General features: G+C 39.8%; 1 protein-coding gene across 1 annotated transcript; it reads left to right on the top strand.

The window, feature by feature from the left end:
* Positions 1-690: 690 nt before the first annotated feature.
* ammecr1 (AMMECR nuclear protein 1) lies at positions 691-13,648 on the top strand. The gene is made up of 6 exons (XM_026370829.1): positions 691-2,214; positions 5,854-5,964; positions 6,794-6,908; positions 8,283-8,373; positions 8,492-8,588; positions 8,779-13,648. The coding sequence occupies exons 1-6, from the start codon at positions 1,739-1,741 to the stop codon at positions 8,891-8,893; spliced, it is 1,005 nt and encodes a 334-aa protein (XP_026226614.1). The 5' UTR covers positions 691-1,738; the 3' UTR covers positions 8,894-13,648.
* The last annotated feature ends 697 nt before the right edge of the window (positions 13,649-14,345 follow it).

Here is a 14,345-nt window from a genome sequence, read left to right on the forward strand (position 1 = left end):
GAAAACTCCAGAATGACTTCAGTAGTCAGCCGCACACATACAGTGTAGCTTTAAATCAAGTGAGGTTGTTGTGGTGTGCTGTTAAATAGGAAAACACACTTTAAAAACGAATTTCTTGATATTTAGATATTTAATTAAGAATCCAGGCATCAAGAAATCCCACCCCCCATACACACCTATAAGCAACATTTGACTTTGTCATGTTTTCATGTAGAGGCAGTTCAGCATCATGAGTCAGGGCACAATCATGATCAGATGATTAATCACAGACATTTGGACAATCACTCACTCACTGTTTTAATCCTGTAGTGCTGTGTTTGTGGCTATTTGTGCACCCGGAGTCAGTGATGAAGTAAAGGAAAGGAATTCTGGACACTGCACAAAACCAAAATGGCACTTTATAACACACACATGATTATAATACAAAGACACTGCGAGATCAGTTCTCTTCACAGCGTTCATCAAGACTCAAGTGGAACATCTAAAGACCAGGCCCGGGGACAAAAAACCACACTGGTCCCTTTCTAACTTAGGGATACTGATACTTGTCCGTGTCCGAGCGCACGCACGCACGCACGTAACGAGCGCGCATGCTTCCACAACACCGTCCATTTGTTCTGAATTGCAAATGTGATACCCCCAGAAGCTACGCATAACGTGCAGCAACTGGGCGCAACCCATTTTGTGAATCCGGTTCCGGCGTCCCGACGACACCGATCCCTGTGCCCACAGACCGATCACAGGGCTTTTACCCGAACAGTACTGAATGGTAGCAGCTGAGAGACGGGTGCGGAGCGAGGGTTGCCAAACCCAGAGGATTTCTCACGGCTCACGGACTAGAAGGCTCTTCTGTATATATCCTCATAATCGGATGACAGCCTCCAAACAAACCTATACTGAAAACTTTCAGCTGTGCATTTGACGCGGGGGTGATATTGAGATTTTTTTTATTTTTATATATATATATATAAAACCAGGTCCAAGAACAGACATCATGCAGGTGCAAACTGTGGGCTAACGTTACTGAGATGACTTGCTTGGCGCTGACGCGTTTCATTGTGCCATGCCAAACCCGCATAGTCAGATGCCATTTTACTCTGCGTTTTCCCGGTGTCTGGGATTCCAACATACTGGGCCTGTTGTGTAATTAGAAGTTCGTGAGGCTGTAGCAAACGGGCTGCTGCAATGAGAAGCTACGCTGTCCGAGACATTGTGCGCAATTTGTGCTGAAGCTTATGGGTCCTGCGTACTCAAGCTCCCGGCTTCCACTTGGAGAGGTGTGTTGCGGGGCTACAGCGCACTGGCTGTCGGCTTCACATCTGGACCGCCTGGCTACTGTCATCTGCGGCCTTTACGGACTGTGTACTCCCTGAACTTCTATGATTTACGGGAACTGTCTGTGGCCGCCTCGAGTGGTGTCGTGTTAGGGAGAAGGGGTGAATATTTGGCCGGGACTTGACGTTATCGGTGATCCACTGGAACACCGTAGTCCAAAGCTGGACTGGCTGACTACTCAAGGAAAAAATGCTTATCCAGCTTTGGATTTTGCGTAGTGGAGTCACGCATTTTTAAAGGCAACGCTAGGGTGACATTGCAGTCTTCTCACCACATCGGTTATTTCGTCGTCCGACAAAAAAATAAAAGAGTGAAAGTGGAGTATTGTCCGTCATACGTATCAACGCAGTGGGATTTCTACGTCTGGTCGGCGTCCCCCCCCACCCTTCCCGCGGTGACGGTTATGGGTCGGAAGCGGTGTGTCGGTGCAGATTGTTCCAAGATGGCGGCCGGGTGCTGCGGGGTGAAGAAGCAGAAACTGTCGGGATCGCCCGGGTCGGGGGGTCCCTGCGGGGTGGGGGCGGGAAGCGGGGTGGCAGGAACCGGACATTGTGGCTCGGAGTTGGGGATTGGCTCCTCCGCGACCGTTGCAGCAGCAGCGAATGTGAGCAGAGCCAACGGCCTGGGGGGACCCGGGGGTAACGTTAGCGGCAGCAGTAGTAGTAGTGGTAGCAGCGGCACGAACGCTCTGTCCCCAGCCCCGGCCGGTTACACTTCATCCGGCCTCTCCCCGAATCTCAGCCCGGGACCTGGTTCGGGAAGTGGAGGCAGAAAAATGGTCGTGTCAGCGGAGATGTGCTGCTTCTGTTTTGACGTGCTTTATTGCCATCTGTACGGATACCAACCTCCGAGAACACCCAGGTTTACAAATGATCCCTAGTGAGTATTTAGTCTTTTGTTGTTTTGCTGCATGTCAAAGCTCATTGGTGTCTCATCTGTTGCGGCACAGCTGATGGACTCATCTCTGGATCGTGCTTCGGTTTTAAGGGCACAGACTGTCACGTCGATACAATGTGTTACTTAAAATGAATTTAAGGCGAAAAACTCGGCCAAGTTGGAATTTGGGCCTTGTCTACACTGGCCCGAAGCTACACAAGGCTAACATTAACGCCACAGTGAATGATATAGTGTGATTATTAGGTTATCTATCACTGAATTGTGTAACGTCACCATGCCAATTCAGATGTCCTGTTGGTACCTGGCGAAAGATCTTTTAAATGACCGTTTTTCCAACTCGACTAACAGTGGCTAACGATAGCTAGCTAAGCCTGTTAGCCTCTAGCTAATGCCAGCTAACCACTAGCTTGCCTTAACCACTTTAAAGAGGGTGGAACGAGCGAGATAACATCGCTTGTTTTGTCGGTTTAACAGCAGCATTTTTGCGGTTTAGGTTTTTTATTTATTGTACTGAATACAAGAAACAACGGAACCAAACATTAACGTACTTTTGTTTTTAATCTTTTTCATTCCCCTCATTGAACTCTGGACTGTCTCATATTGGGCTTAGCGTAGTTAGCTGTGAGCTACGTTAGCTTAGTAGTAGCACTAATGAGCTTAAAGTAATTCATTTAATGGAAGATGTATTAAAGACCTCTGACAACACAGCCAGATAACGCTTCAAATTAGTGTCACTTGCTTGTTTACAGCATGTTTTGTGTGTTAAGGGTGAATATACTGTCGATTTGAGGGGGACTTAACAACAGAGTTTAGCATCAGCCAACAAAGAAAAGGTGGTTCTAGCTAAGTACTTAGCAGTCCTAAGCCTTCCGTATGGTTAGATATGAACAATAAGAGTGTTAAACTAACGTAGCAAATAGCGGCAAACAATCTGAAGCAGTCAACGACTGTTGTCTTATGAACTCGGTAACCTCAATGTGGGATTTATAACCGAATTTATTCATGTATTCCGCACCTTGTAGGCTCTACTGAAACATTTAACAACCATTTTTTAAGAAACTTTGGAGTGATCTATTGATTAGCGCCGCGTGTAAAGGTAACATTAGTCAACACAGTTGTTATCTTTTTATGTGCAAGTAAATAAAAGTCAGTGGTTTTGTCTTTCATCATACAGACTACACAATTCAACAGAGCATATAGCAGTGCAAATCCTGGGTTGGAAATGGCCCAAATAAATATTTAAGTAAAATGTCCAATACAAACGATATTAACGGTAATACTTGTATTTGATGAATATTGATTTTCTTTTTTTTTTTTTTTTAAACGCATGTTGACCATTGAAAAAATAAGTCATTGCAGAAATAAAATGATTGGCTTAGCTGATGGTTAAAGTGTCCTTTGCGACCCGTTCTACAGGGTCCAGTCCCAGTGTCCACACAAAGCATTAAACCTTCATAAACATCAAGTGACGCCACCTGTGCACTCAGAATAAGTGCCTTATTGCCAGAGTATGAGAGGATCAAGAATAGGACAGATTTTTAATGTGTTGACTCAAATCCCATGCTGCATATGCAATGGGATTTCTGTGACCAGGGAAGTATTACGCTCACATTTCATATGTAACTTAATAAAAGTGAGTGTCTTCTGCTGGTTTCTTTCAGCAAAGATGGCATGTTTACATTGGGAAAAGGCTTTACACATGAGGAGTTGTTGTTTTTGACATAAAATGAATAAAAAAAAAAAAATCATTTGGAAATGTCACACACAAGTTTCACATGGGAACTAAATCATTGGTCTGAGCATGAAATATTTAATTTACCAACTCCCTCAGAGGTATAAATTATATATACAAATAAATTTCACTTGATTTGAGTCTAGGTCTGGTAGTTCTTAAGGGGAAACACTGGGATTGCTCTGAAACCTCAGCACGCAGTCAAGGTCTAAACCCAATGAACCCGTTGCGACTAGGAATGTAGCAGGCTAATGCCCACCAGTGTGAAAACTACCACAGGACTGAGAAAGCCATACTTTTGCTATGTGACACGTTCTTTACCTGGGGGGCTTGTCAGTTTGAATTAATAAAACAACAACAATATTTGACAGACACTGTGACTGCAAGGTTAGAAAACAATGCTGTGCCCTAGACTGTGACCATTTTGTCATATATTCTTATTGTTTTTTTCAAAACGGATAGCTGTTTAAAAATGTTGAATCGGGAGCATATCTTATCAGCTGTCATCCTGTACCCATTTCAAGTTTGAATCTGAATTTTGCCATCTGCGATGGTGACAGGTTGTCTAGCTTATGTTATCAAGGCATTTAACAAACAGAGCAAGTCTTTTCTTTCAAATGGAGGCTCCCCTTCTGAGAGCTGTGACTCTGATCTACACGAGTCACAAAATGTCATTGCATCAAATTACAATTTTAGGAAACTTTGGTATATAGGATTTATTTTTTTAATCTACTGCTTTATTTTGACTGCAAGACCACTGGGCCACACAGCAATGATCATGTTAAGATAGCTTACTGGCTAAGTTAGCTAGCTAACCTTAATTGACCTCTGTAGTTAATTGTTGGATGTTCGATGACATACATTTTTCACGATGAAAGCTACATTAATTAATTGAAATGTCAAGTTTAATCATTGATAGTTAATTTAATCAGATCTCCACATTTTGATTTCACATGAAGCTAAAAATAAAATGTTAATGTTATTTGAAATTAGTGTCTCATGTACTCTCTGAAATTCTGAAACTTAATATTAGAGGACTAACTTAAGAATGTTGGCACTAAATTAAAATATTCATAAATCTGTCATGTAAATTAAAGTACCATTACTGATGATGGTATTGAACATGCTTATGCTGGGGATACAGCACATGACTTGGCATGTAAGAGCAAGACTTTGACAGGCAAGTGACAATAAATGAGTGACATGTCATTTACATCTTCACTGTAAATTCTGTGTGTCATTTACCGTTGAGGACCCAGGGCAGAAGCAGCCCTGTCAGTGTTGTTTTATCTGTCTGGCTGCACAGATATGTCCTGCACCCAGAGGTGTGTTTGCATTGCTTACAACACAGTACATGAGCAGTGTAGTTCTGTGGGAGAAAAGGCACTGATGCATAAAAGTGAAGTTTGTTGGTTCTTATTAACATAATACAGCATGGTATTCACAGCCTGTTTTGGACATTTTGGATTTTAATCCACCACGATGCTAAAGGAGTATTTTTACTTGAACATAACTTCAAAGCGAAATGAGATACCTTTAAGCTATCACTAGGCTGAACTCTGCTGAAGCGCTATTGGATCCATTTATGCAGTATTTAACTGGGTTCTTTATTAACATTCAATAACCCCTGAAGTCAATAAAAAGGGTGAAAAGGATTGGTTATTCATTAATGGGTACACAGATGACCAGTGCTATGAACAAAAACCTGCAGTGTTGGATGAGAACAGGTTTATTATAGTGGAAACAATTTCAGTTCATGTGAATAACACCAGCAGAAATGTTTATACACTGCTGAAATGTAACTACATCCATGAACGTGTCATGACATGTAAAGTTGTTACATTGAAGTTCAACTGCTTGAACATGGTCTCTCATCCTTTCTTTTTCAGCCCGCTGTTTGTCACATGGAAAATAGGCAGAGACAAGCGGTTGAGGGGTTGTATAGGTACATTTTCTGCCATGAATCTGCACTCAGGACTCAGGGAGTACACCCTTACCAGGTAGGCATCTTCACACAGTTGTTTTTAAATCATTAAAGTGAACAACAAGCTAATTGCAATACAGGAAACTAGCAGGGTGACGTTTGAACTTTAACTTAACATTAATGTGTAATTGCCCTCAGATTTCTATGTGGTCCTCTGCATAAAAAAAACACAGTATTCATTTATTCCTGTTTCATTTGTGTAGCTTTCTGTGATGGTGAAGAACATGTGTCTCCTTGATTCCAGGTCCTTGGGGTTCAAAAATATTAAAAGAAACTTAATTAATGCCCTGCAGTAATTTTTTTCTATGAAGGCATTACATTGACATCTATTATATATATAAAAAAAAAAAAAGAGTAGGTGCCTCAAGATTTATTTGTTGAAGTGTTGAGTATGTACTATAAATGATTTCTTAAACTGTATTGATAGTGGTGTGTTTAGCAACACATTGTGCTGTTAAAGGGATTAATGTAGAATGTTGATTTTTAAAAAGTGATATTAAAAATGTGTTTTGTTCAGAGTCCTTGTGTAGTTGTATATATCTCTCCACACTTGATGCAGTGATGTAGGTTAAACTAACAAGCCATCCAAGTGATGGCTTGAGTGCAGATTGGATGCTACCTGGTTATGCAATTAAGAATCTAAATTCCATGTCAATGCTACTGTTGTTTAAATATCATGTAACCTGTGGCTCATTCTTTCAAGGGAAGAGGGCACAAGTGGGCAGAAAAAGGTTATTAGTGTATCACACTTTTAAATCCTACACGCCATAATTAAACTCTTTGAATAGTCCGTTGTTTTAAGTATTTTCTGAATCACCTCTGCTCTTGTTTGTGCTTCTCTGCAGTGCCCTTAAAGACAGCCGCTTCCCCCCTATGACAAGGGATGAGCTGCCTCGCCTCTTTTGCTCAGTGTCTCTTCTCACCAACTTTGAAGATGTCGGTGATTACCTTGACTGGGAGGTAAGAGATATGCTTAAAACCGTTTTCCCTCACAGAAATACAATATTTGCTCTCAGAATAGTGGAGCATTGTAGCTTAGATGTTAATTAAGAGCTGTCCTGCTCTTTCTGCTACAAGCAGCTCTTCTACATCTCTTTGAGGCTGATTCTGAATGTGTAATCTAATGAAAGACCAGCAGCAAGTTAAGGATCCCGAAGTAAATGTATTATGTAATTGCAGATATAACCTTATTTAGCTTTTTAACAAAGAAAACTTCCTGTAATATAATATGATATATGATATAATATAATTTCTATATCCAAATACAGTAGGTCATCCATGTGAATCATGTAAGTGTGCCAGAAAGTTTAAGAAATAGGAGGAGTGGGCATATTATCTCTAAGTGGGCGTATTTACACTTTGTCCGTGGTGTTGTTCACCCTGTGTTTATCATATTAATACAAACATTACATCAGCTTTCTGAAGGTCCCCTTCAAAAACTGTGAGCAAATTTGTAGTGTGTAAAATGGGACAAATTATTTGGACACACCACTTGTTGGCAAATCCCAGTGTAGAATTATTTAAGTAGCTTCCCATCAGCCTGAGATCAGCTGGGGCTAATTAATATTAATGCCATGACTTAAATTGCTGACAGGCTGAAATGAAACTTGCTCTCTGCAAACTGGTGGGGAAATGGGCTTCAACACAGTACTGCTGTCTATAATCCACAGATTGTTTTTCAGGTAAGAAGCATCACTCGGAAACACTGTGAAAAAATCAGAGTGGACTGAGTGTTTCTGTAGAGCCAACAATAGCAACAGAGTGAGGTGTCTTCCCTGGTAAAACCTTCAGCTGATCCTAAAGTGCCCTAGTTAATATTCTATTTATATTTTGTCAATAAATAAAGCAGTTCATCTGCTTGATTTATTCACCCATTCACCCATATCACATAACATGTAAGTAATTGCGAAACAGTGATGATCAGCTTTGTCTTTTTGTTTTAAATTACTTTATGTCGGATAGTGAACTGACTCAATGCTTCAGTTTATGTGATTGTCTCTTGCCTAAACAGAATTAAAGGATAATTGCATAAAGTTGACCTTACTCTGTAGTGGTGGACTTGTTTGTCTGTTGTTCTATGAAGGGTGCACACTACTCAAGCCATCTTTGATTATCAGTTAATTGTAGCCGTCGCTGGCTCAGCCATTTATATCTGTGTGCGTATGTCAGGTCAACAGGGAAAATAAAAGGTATTTGAATGGAAGATTTTCTGGTTCCCCATATTGCCAACAGCTGAACAGCTGACTTCTTGCACAACTTTGTCATTGCTGGATTAAAGAGTGATTTGTGTAGTTAAAAATATTCTTTGTCTGTTGTGCCTGTCTTGATTTGTAGGTGGGTGTTCATGGTATTAGGATAGAGTTTTTCAATGAAAAAGGATCAAAGCGCACAGCCACCTACCTACCAGAGGTTGCAAAGGAGCAAGGTAAGACTTTTTTTCTGTCTCTATCAATCCAGCCTCATCTGCTTTTAATGAAGACTGTATATATTAAACCAAATCTGCATATCCCCATTACGTAAAGAGATTTAACTGCTTTTTGAAGGTTGGGACCACATTCAAACCATAGATTCCTTACTACGAAAGGGAGGTTACAAGGCTCCCATCACAAATGACTTCAGGAAGACCATTAAGTTAACCAGGTAGGAGAACACTTCTTGAATTTCCTAATGCCATGCTAAAAGTATGATGGATGATGAAATCTAAGTCGTTGTCCTCCTTTGAGATATAGCGCCAAAATGTTGAGTATAACTGTGAACTGTGCCTGATCTTAGCTCACCTAACGTTACATGAGACTCAACTAGACCCAAACACATCTTTTCTCATTCCCAGGTACCGTAGCGAGAAGATGACAATGGGTTATGCAGAGTACATCTCCCACCGCCAGCACCATCACTACCAGAATGGCATTGGGCACCCTCTACCACCCTACAACCATTATTCCTGACAGCGAGCCGCATGACCAATCATTGGACCTCTCTGCAGACCTTTTCCCAGGAGAGCCTGCCCCCTCCTGGTCTAGCTATTTCTACTACTGTACCATTTTATGATGATAGTTTCCGTTGCCATGCTGGCCGTCTCCCAGACGTTGACATGGCAACGGGTGGCAACGAAGCATCATTTGATTATGGCAAGAAATCCACGTTCTTTTTTTTTCTTTGCCTGTGGTTTTTGCAGCATATGTATACCTATATCTATAACCCCCTTGAATCATATTTTTGAAAATTAACAAGTAATAGATTTTATTAATCTTAACGTCTTTTCAGCAAACCTAATCAGGTGTTTGATTCTGTGGATGGAAGGAAGTCTCTTACAGTGGATTAGTCTTGCTCTTATATTGTTTAGGCTTTGCTACAATTTTACATTAACTAAGAAACTCTTATTTTTTTCTTTTTCTTTATCTTAATATCCAGACATATATACCATGTAGCAAGGCAACTGCAGTTCTCAAAGGCTGTGTCGTCTCTATTCTGATTCCTCTCAAAATAAAAAGAATGGCTGTTGAGGTTGAGCCTTGTAGAGTCTTGTAGTGTTGTAGTAGGAAATATTTATTGGGATCTGTATTCTTCAAAGTATAGATAGTAGGATTGTGATGCCCTTTGACCAGCATTTGCTGGTAGTGTTTATTGTTTAAGCTAACAATCACGTGTGCGTGTGTGTATTTCTGTGTGTGGATATAGACACTGGTCAGCCAGAGTAAATTAGAATTAAGTTTTACCTGCAGCAAATCTCCCCCTGACTATGTGTAGTGTTTTGTGGTGGAACCAGTAATCCTTGAACTGCGTTTGTTTGGCTAGAGCTTACAGTTGTGTTCCTTCTTTCTTCTTCTTCTTATTATTTTTTTTAACATTTTCAAATTAAAGGCAGTTGCAGAAGAAGCCATTTTGTCTGAAGCTAAACATGTTAGCACAGGTAATTTGTTAACTTTTTATGTGGAATAGGCTAGAAGTGGGTCTGCCTTCCCTGTAATTACTACAGGTGCCTAGGGGAAAAAATTGTGTACATGAACAAAACTTTCATTTAAATTTACTGTTTCTTGGTTTTGCAGTTTACTGGCAGGGAGTCACTTAACAGGGACATGCTATAGGTAGTCAAAGCCATATTCTCTTTTTATCCCACACTCTGTAGGGTAGTCAGTTGTTAGGCTCGAAGTGTTTGCATTTCGTGCCGCTAAACTGGTAACCACAACTATAGTGTTCAACCTCCCAGTGCAAACTCGCACTAGCCAGCCTCAAGCAAGACTGCAACCCTGAACACTTTTAGCCATTGTTGGATGTCTTGTATGTAGCCAGTGTCGTCGTAGAAACAATGTCTTGCCTTTTCAGATTATAGCTAACCATTGTCACTCGTGCACCACGTATGATGTACTAAAATTGTCATTTTGAAAGATGATGCACCACCCGACCCTTACAAAGGAAGTGATGTAGTTAACATGTCTGTGTCATTTAGCATGTCATTGTGCTCTTTAGATATTGAAGCAGTTGCAGTGATGCAGCTAGTCAATTCAGTTGTCAAAACCGCACTTGGGCCGTTCTCCTTTATTACAGCCTTCTGAGTGAAATCCCGTTGATATGTGCATTCACAGCACAGGAAATATTTTCGTTTGTGGTCTGTTTAGTCAGCTGTTTGGCAGTAGGTTAGAGCAAACAAAGTTAAATTAGAGCAGAATGTCTGCATGGGGCTGGGTGGCTTACTGTTGAGGTCTGCAAATCAAAAGCCAGGGCTTTGTAAGGACTTGAGAAGCCATTGCCCATTCAAATAGCATATAGTCACATCCACACACCAGGCCAGTCGGATTTACTTTACTGAATGTCTGAACTGTCGATCTTCTTATTTTGGGTTCGGTTTTAGTTTTGCTAACTGGAATTTTTGAGAGGTTCTTGTTACTTGACCAACATCTAACAGCCTTTACTAACTGACAGGTTATTTTAATTTATGCAAAATGTCAAGGGCTTTTGGCAATCCATCCACAGTAACCCGAAATGACCCAGATTTCAGTTGTGTTGCCTTAAATGAATGATTTAATAAATGATGGACCAGTAGGTGATGCAGGGAGTGCTTCTCTTGCCCATGGTTTACTCTTCCCCCAGCACCATCTTGACATCACAGTGTAGGGACAAGCTCAGATGATGTTTTCCTCACTTGAATGCTATTGCTAATACCTTGTCAGACATACGGGGGCTCCTGTATGTCTGCAGTCTCCTGTTTACTCATGTGCTACCCAGCTGCTGGTCCTGTATTCTTTCATTTTTCTAACCCACACTTTGTAAACACATTCTCTTAAAATAGTGTTGGGCTCTGTGGTGTTGTTACCCTAAATGTTTAAACCATGGGAAGACCGTTTCATTCCTCTAGGAAAATGTATGTTTTTCTGAACAATGCACTACATAGAGAAGCATCAAAGAGGAGCAGTCATGCATTCATGTCCTGGTCCATTTAATACAGCACAACCTGAATTTTTCTGCTGCAAAACCAAATTGACCATGCTCTTTTACATATGTCTTTGTATTAACATGCAATGCACTTTGTTGCATGTATGTCTGAGTATGAGACCTATGGTTTTATTCATGATATGCTTGATCTATGGCTTAGACACTCTTATTAACCATTAAGAGATTTAAAAGACAAATATGGTGCTATCGGACCTCATATTGGGGTGGTCACAGCTCGTGACTGGTCATGCGGACTCATTGATCATATCATACTTAAGATGCTACATGTAAGATTTTCTTTTTACTGCATTTCTGTGAAATGAGTCGTGACGGCACATTTTAATACTGAAGGAAGACTACCACCGATACAACAGTAGCCCCAAGAATCTCTGCTTTCTTAAGTCCAGTGTAGGTGATTTTGGGATCAATTCCCTATGGGAAAAACCATATATACTCTTTTAAATGATGAAGAAGGAAAAGTCCCAGCAGCAACACGTCACAGGGGCTATGGAATGTACTGTTAATGGTCGTTATAACAATTTAACAGTGATGTATTAAGAGAAAATCCTACATGTTACCTTTACTATCCTTGATATATGCAGATCTGTTCAAGAGGTGTTTTTTATTTCTTACCAGTGCAAGTCAACACCCCTGCAGGTTTGAAAGGACAAGAAGTCACACGTTAACCTCCTTCCCCTCAATTTACTCCTACACTGTGGCCCAACCTCATGGCCTAGTTTGTCAAGGTGTGATGTGTGTTGTTCGGTAGAAGGTGGCAGTAGAAGTAGTAGTAGTAGTAGTGATCGTTGCCTCTCCTGGAAGATCGGATGCTGCTTTTTCTCAAAGCACATCCTCCGTTTTCCTTCTAGCTGCTGAATCATTTGACCTCTGTAAAGGCAAGGTTTGATTTGTTGAGTAGTGAACGGCTCCTCTTGTGGAGACCTTCACTGCCTCGCTCAAACTGTGTTGAAGGTAAGCATCTCCTGTAATGGGACGCAGAGTTGTACGTAGAACATGCAGAACATAGTCCTGCGTCTGTACTGATGAACTGTTTAAAGCATTGATACCTCATGGGATATGGAACAGCATTCGTAGTTTGTTGTAGCAGATTGTGTTTTGGTTCCATACCAGGGTTAGAGTTCAGCCTCAGCATTCCTTCCGTGGTCATTCTCATATTTCGTGGAATGCTCAAGCTCATGTTACCTTCGTATGTTTGACTGAACCAAAGATGCCAGCGGCCATGCCCAAATGCTGCTCTTTAAGCCTGGCTTCCTGTCCTTCCAAAAAACACCCCTGCAATTGACAATTTATTTGATTTTATTTTTTGTGCGATTTCTCAACTGTCTTGACTTATTAAGCAACCCAATTTTTCAATGAATTTTCATTGAGTCTATCTCTGATGCCGTACATGGCATCAAGGATGGTTTAAAAATGGTTGCATATTGTTGTTACTTGTTTTGTTTGTTGTTATTATTATTATTTTTAGTAGTAGTAGTATTATATTATTATTGCTATAATTTACAAAAATGAAAATCCCATGGTGTGCCTCCTAGCTTTATGGGTTTATAAAAATTTCTTTTCCCTAAAGACCAGCAGTTATACTTTGTATAAAAGATGGATTTTCCTTATTTTTTATGCCATTAAAGATGAAAAAGCCTGTTTTCTTTACTCTGGACCCAGTAGCTGCACTGGTATACAATCGCACTGATAGAAGAATAAAAAATAAAAAAAAGGAAAAAGAAAATAAATGAATCAATAATAATAATGATAATGACAAATGAAATAAGAACTACAATAAACTTGTGTTTAAAACTTTTATTAAGAAAATATAAAAAAAAAAACAACTAAAAAAAGACTGTTTTTGTACATCAAAATAAATTCTTTTCAAAAGAATATTTTGGATCTAGTTTCAGAATTATTTTAGTGGTTTTCTATGTTCTGAATTTTTGAGACACTGACTTCGAAGATGTGTCACTGTACAAAAAGACGTTTCTGTTGCAGTGGCCTGATGGGCTGGGAGGGTTACCTGGTGTAACTCCTCATACCAACTTTTATTTCTTTTCCGTTCGACTTTTTGATCTTTTTTTTTTTCCTTCTTCTCTGCTTTAGTAACTTAAAACGTTGATGGTATAATATGAACTGGGAACTTCGAATCCACCCCCCTGTAGAGGTAGACCCTTCTTCCTTTCCTATTGAATTGCTGTTAGTGTGACAAGACTTGAAATGGGCATTTATTATGATAGTATGACTCCAAATAAGAAAAAAAAAAAAACACATAAATGAATGAAACACAAAAATATAGAAAAGAAAAAAGGAATTTGCAAAAAAAAAAAAAAAAAAAATTGCACAAGAAAAGTGTGGGGAGGGTTGAATATATATATAGATGGGTTATGAGTATGTAAGCAATGGCTGTGAAGATAATGTAGTTTTAAACATTGTTATTACATTTTAAATCATTTATTCAATAAAAAATACAAAATCAATTGAAAAGAGAATGTGTGTCATTTTATTTTCTTTAAGTTTTCTCTTCATTTTCATCAGCACAAACATCAACACCAACAAAAGTGACAGTTCCAACTTGACATCATCTGTAGATTATTAGAGAGCATGTAATCTGATCAGTTCACACCTGCTTAATTTATGCTCGCATTGCTAGATCTATGCTGATAAATCTGCTTTAACTTATTAATATTAACGTATGCATGTGTGGATACAACTAGAGAGAATTATCAACAGGGACTAGAGTGTATTACTCTGTGCAGTAGTGTAAAACTGAGATTTCTACTGGGGTTGAAAACGCAGCAGATCTCACTTCTGACTGTGGAACAGTGTTCAGCAAGATGTTCATAACTGTCAGACTGGTTACCTCATGGAATTGACGTCAGTTCAGATAATAGTTTTAAAAACAGATCAGTATAATCAGTTTATGCCGCATCCATCCATTATCTTTACTGCTTATCCTGTTAA

Source organism: Anabas testudineus, chromosome 14 (genome assembly GCF_900324465.2).
Source record: "Anabas testudineus chromosome 14, fAnaTes1.2, whole genome shotgun sequence".
Lineage (NCBI taxonomy): Eukaryota > Metazoa > Chordata > Actinopteri > Anabantiformes > Anabantidae > Anabas > Anabas testudineus.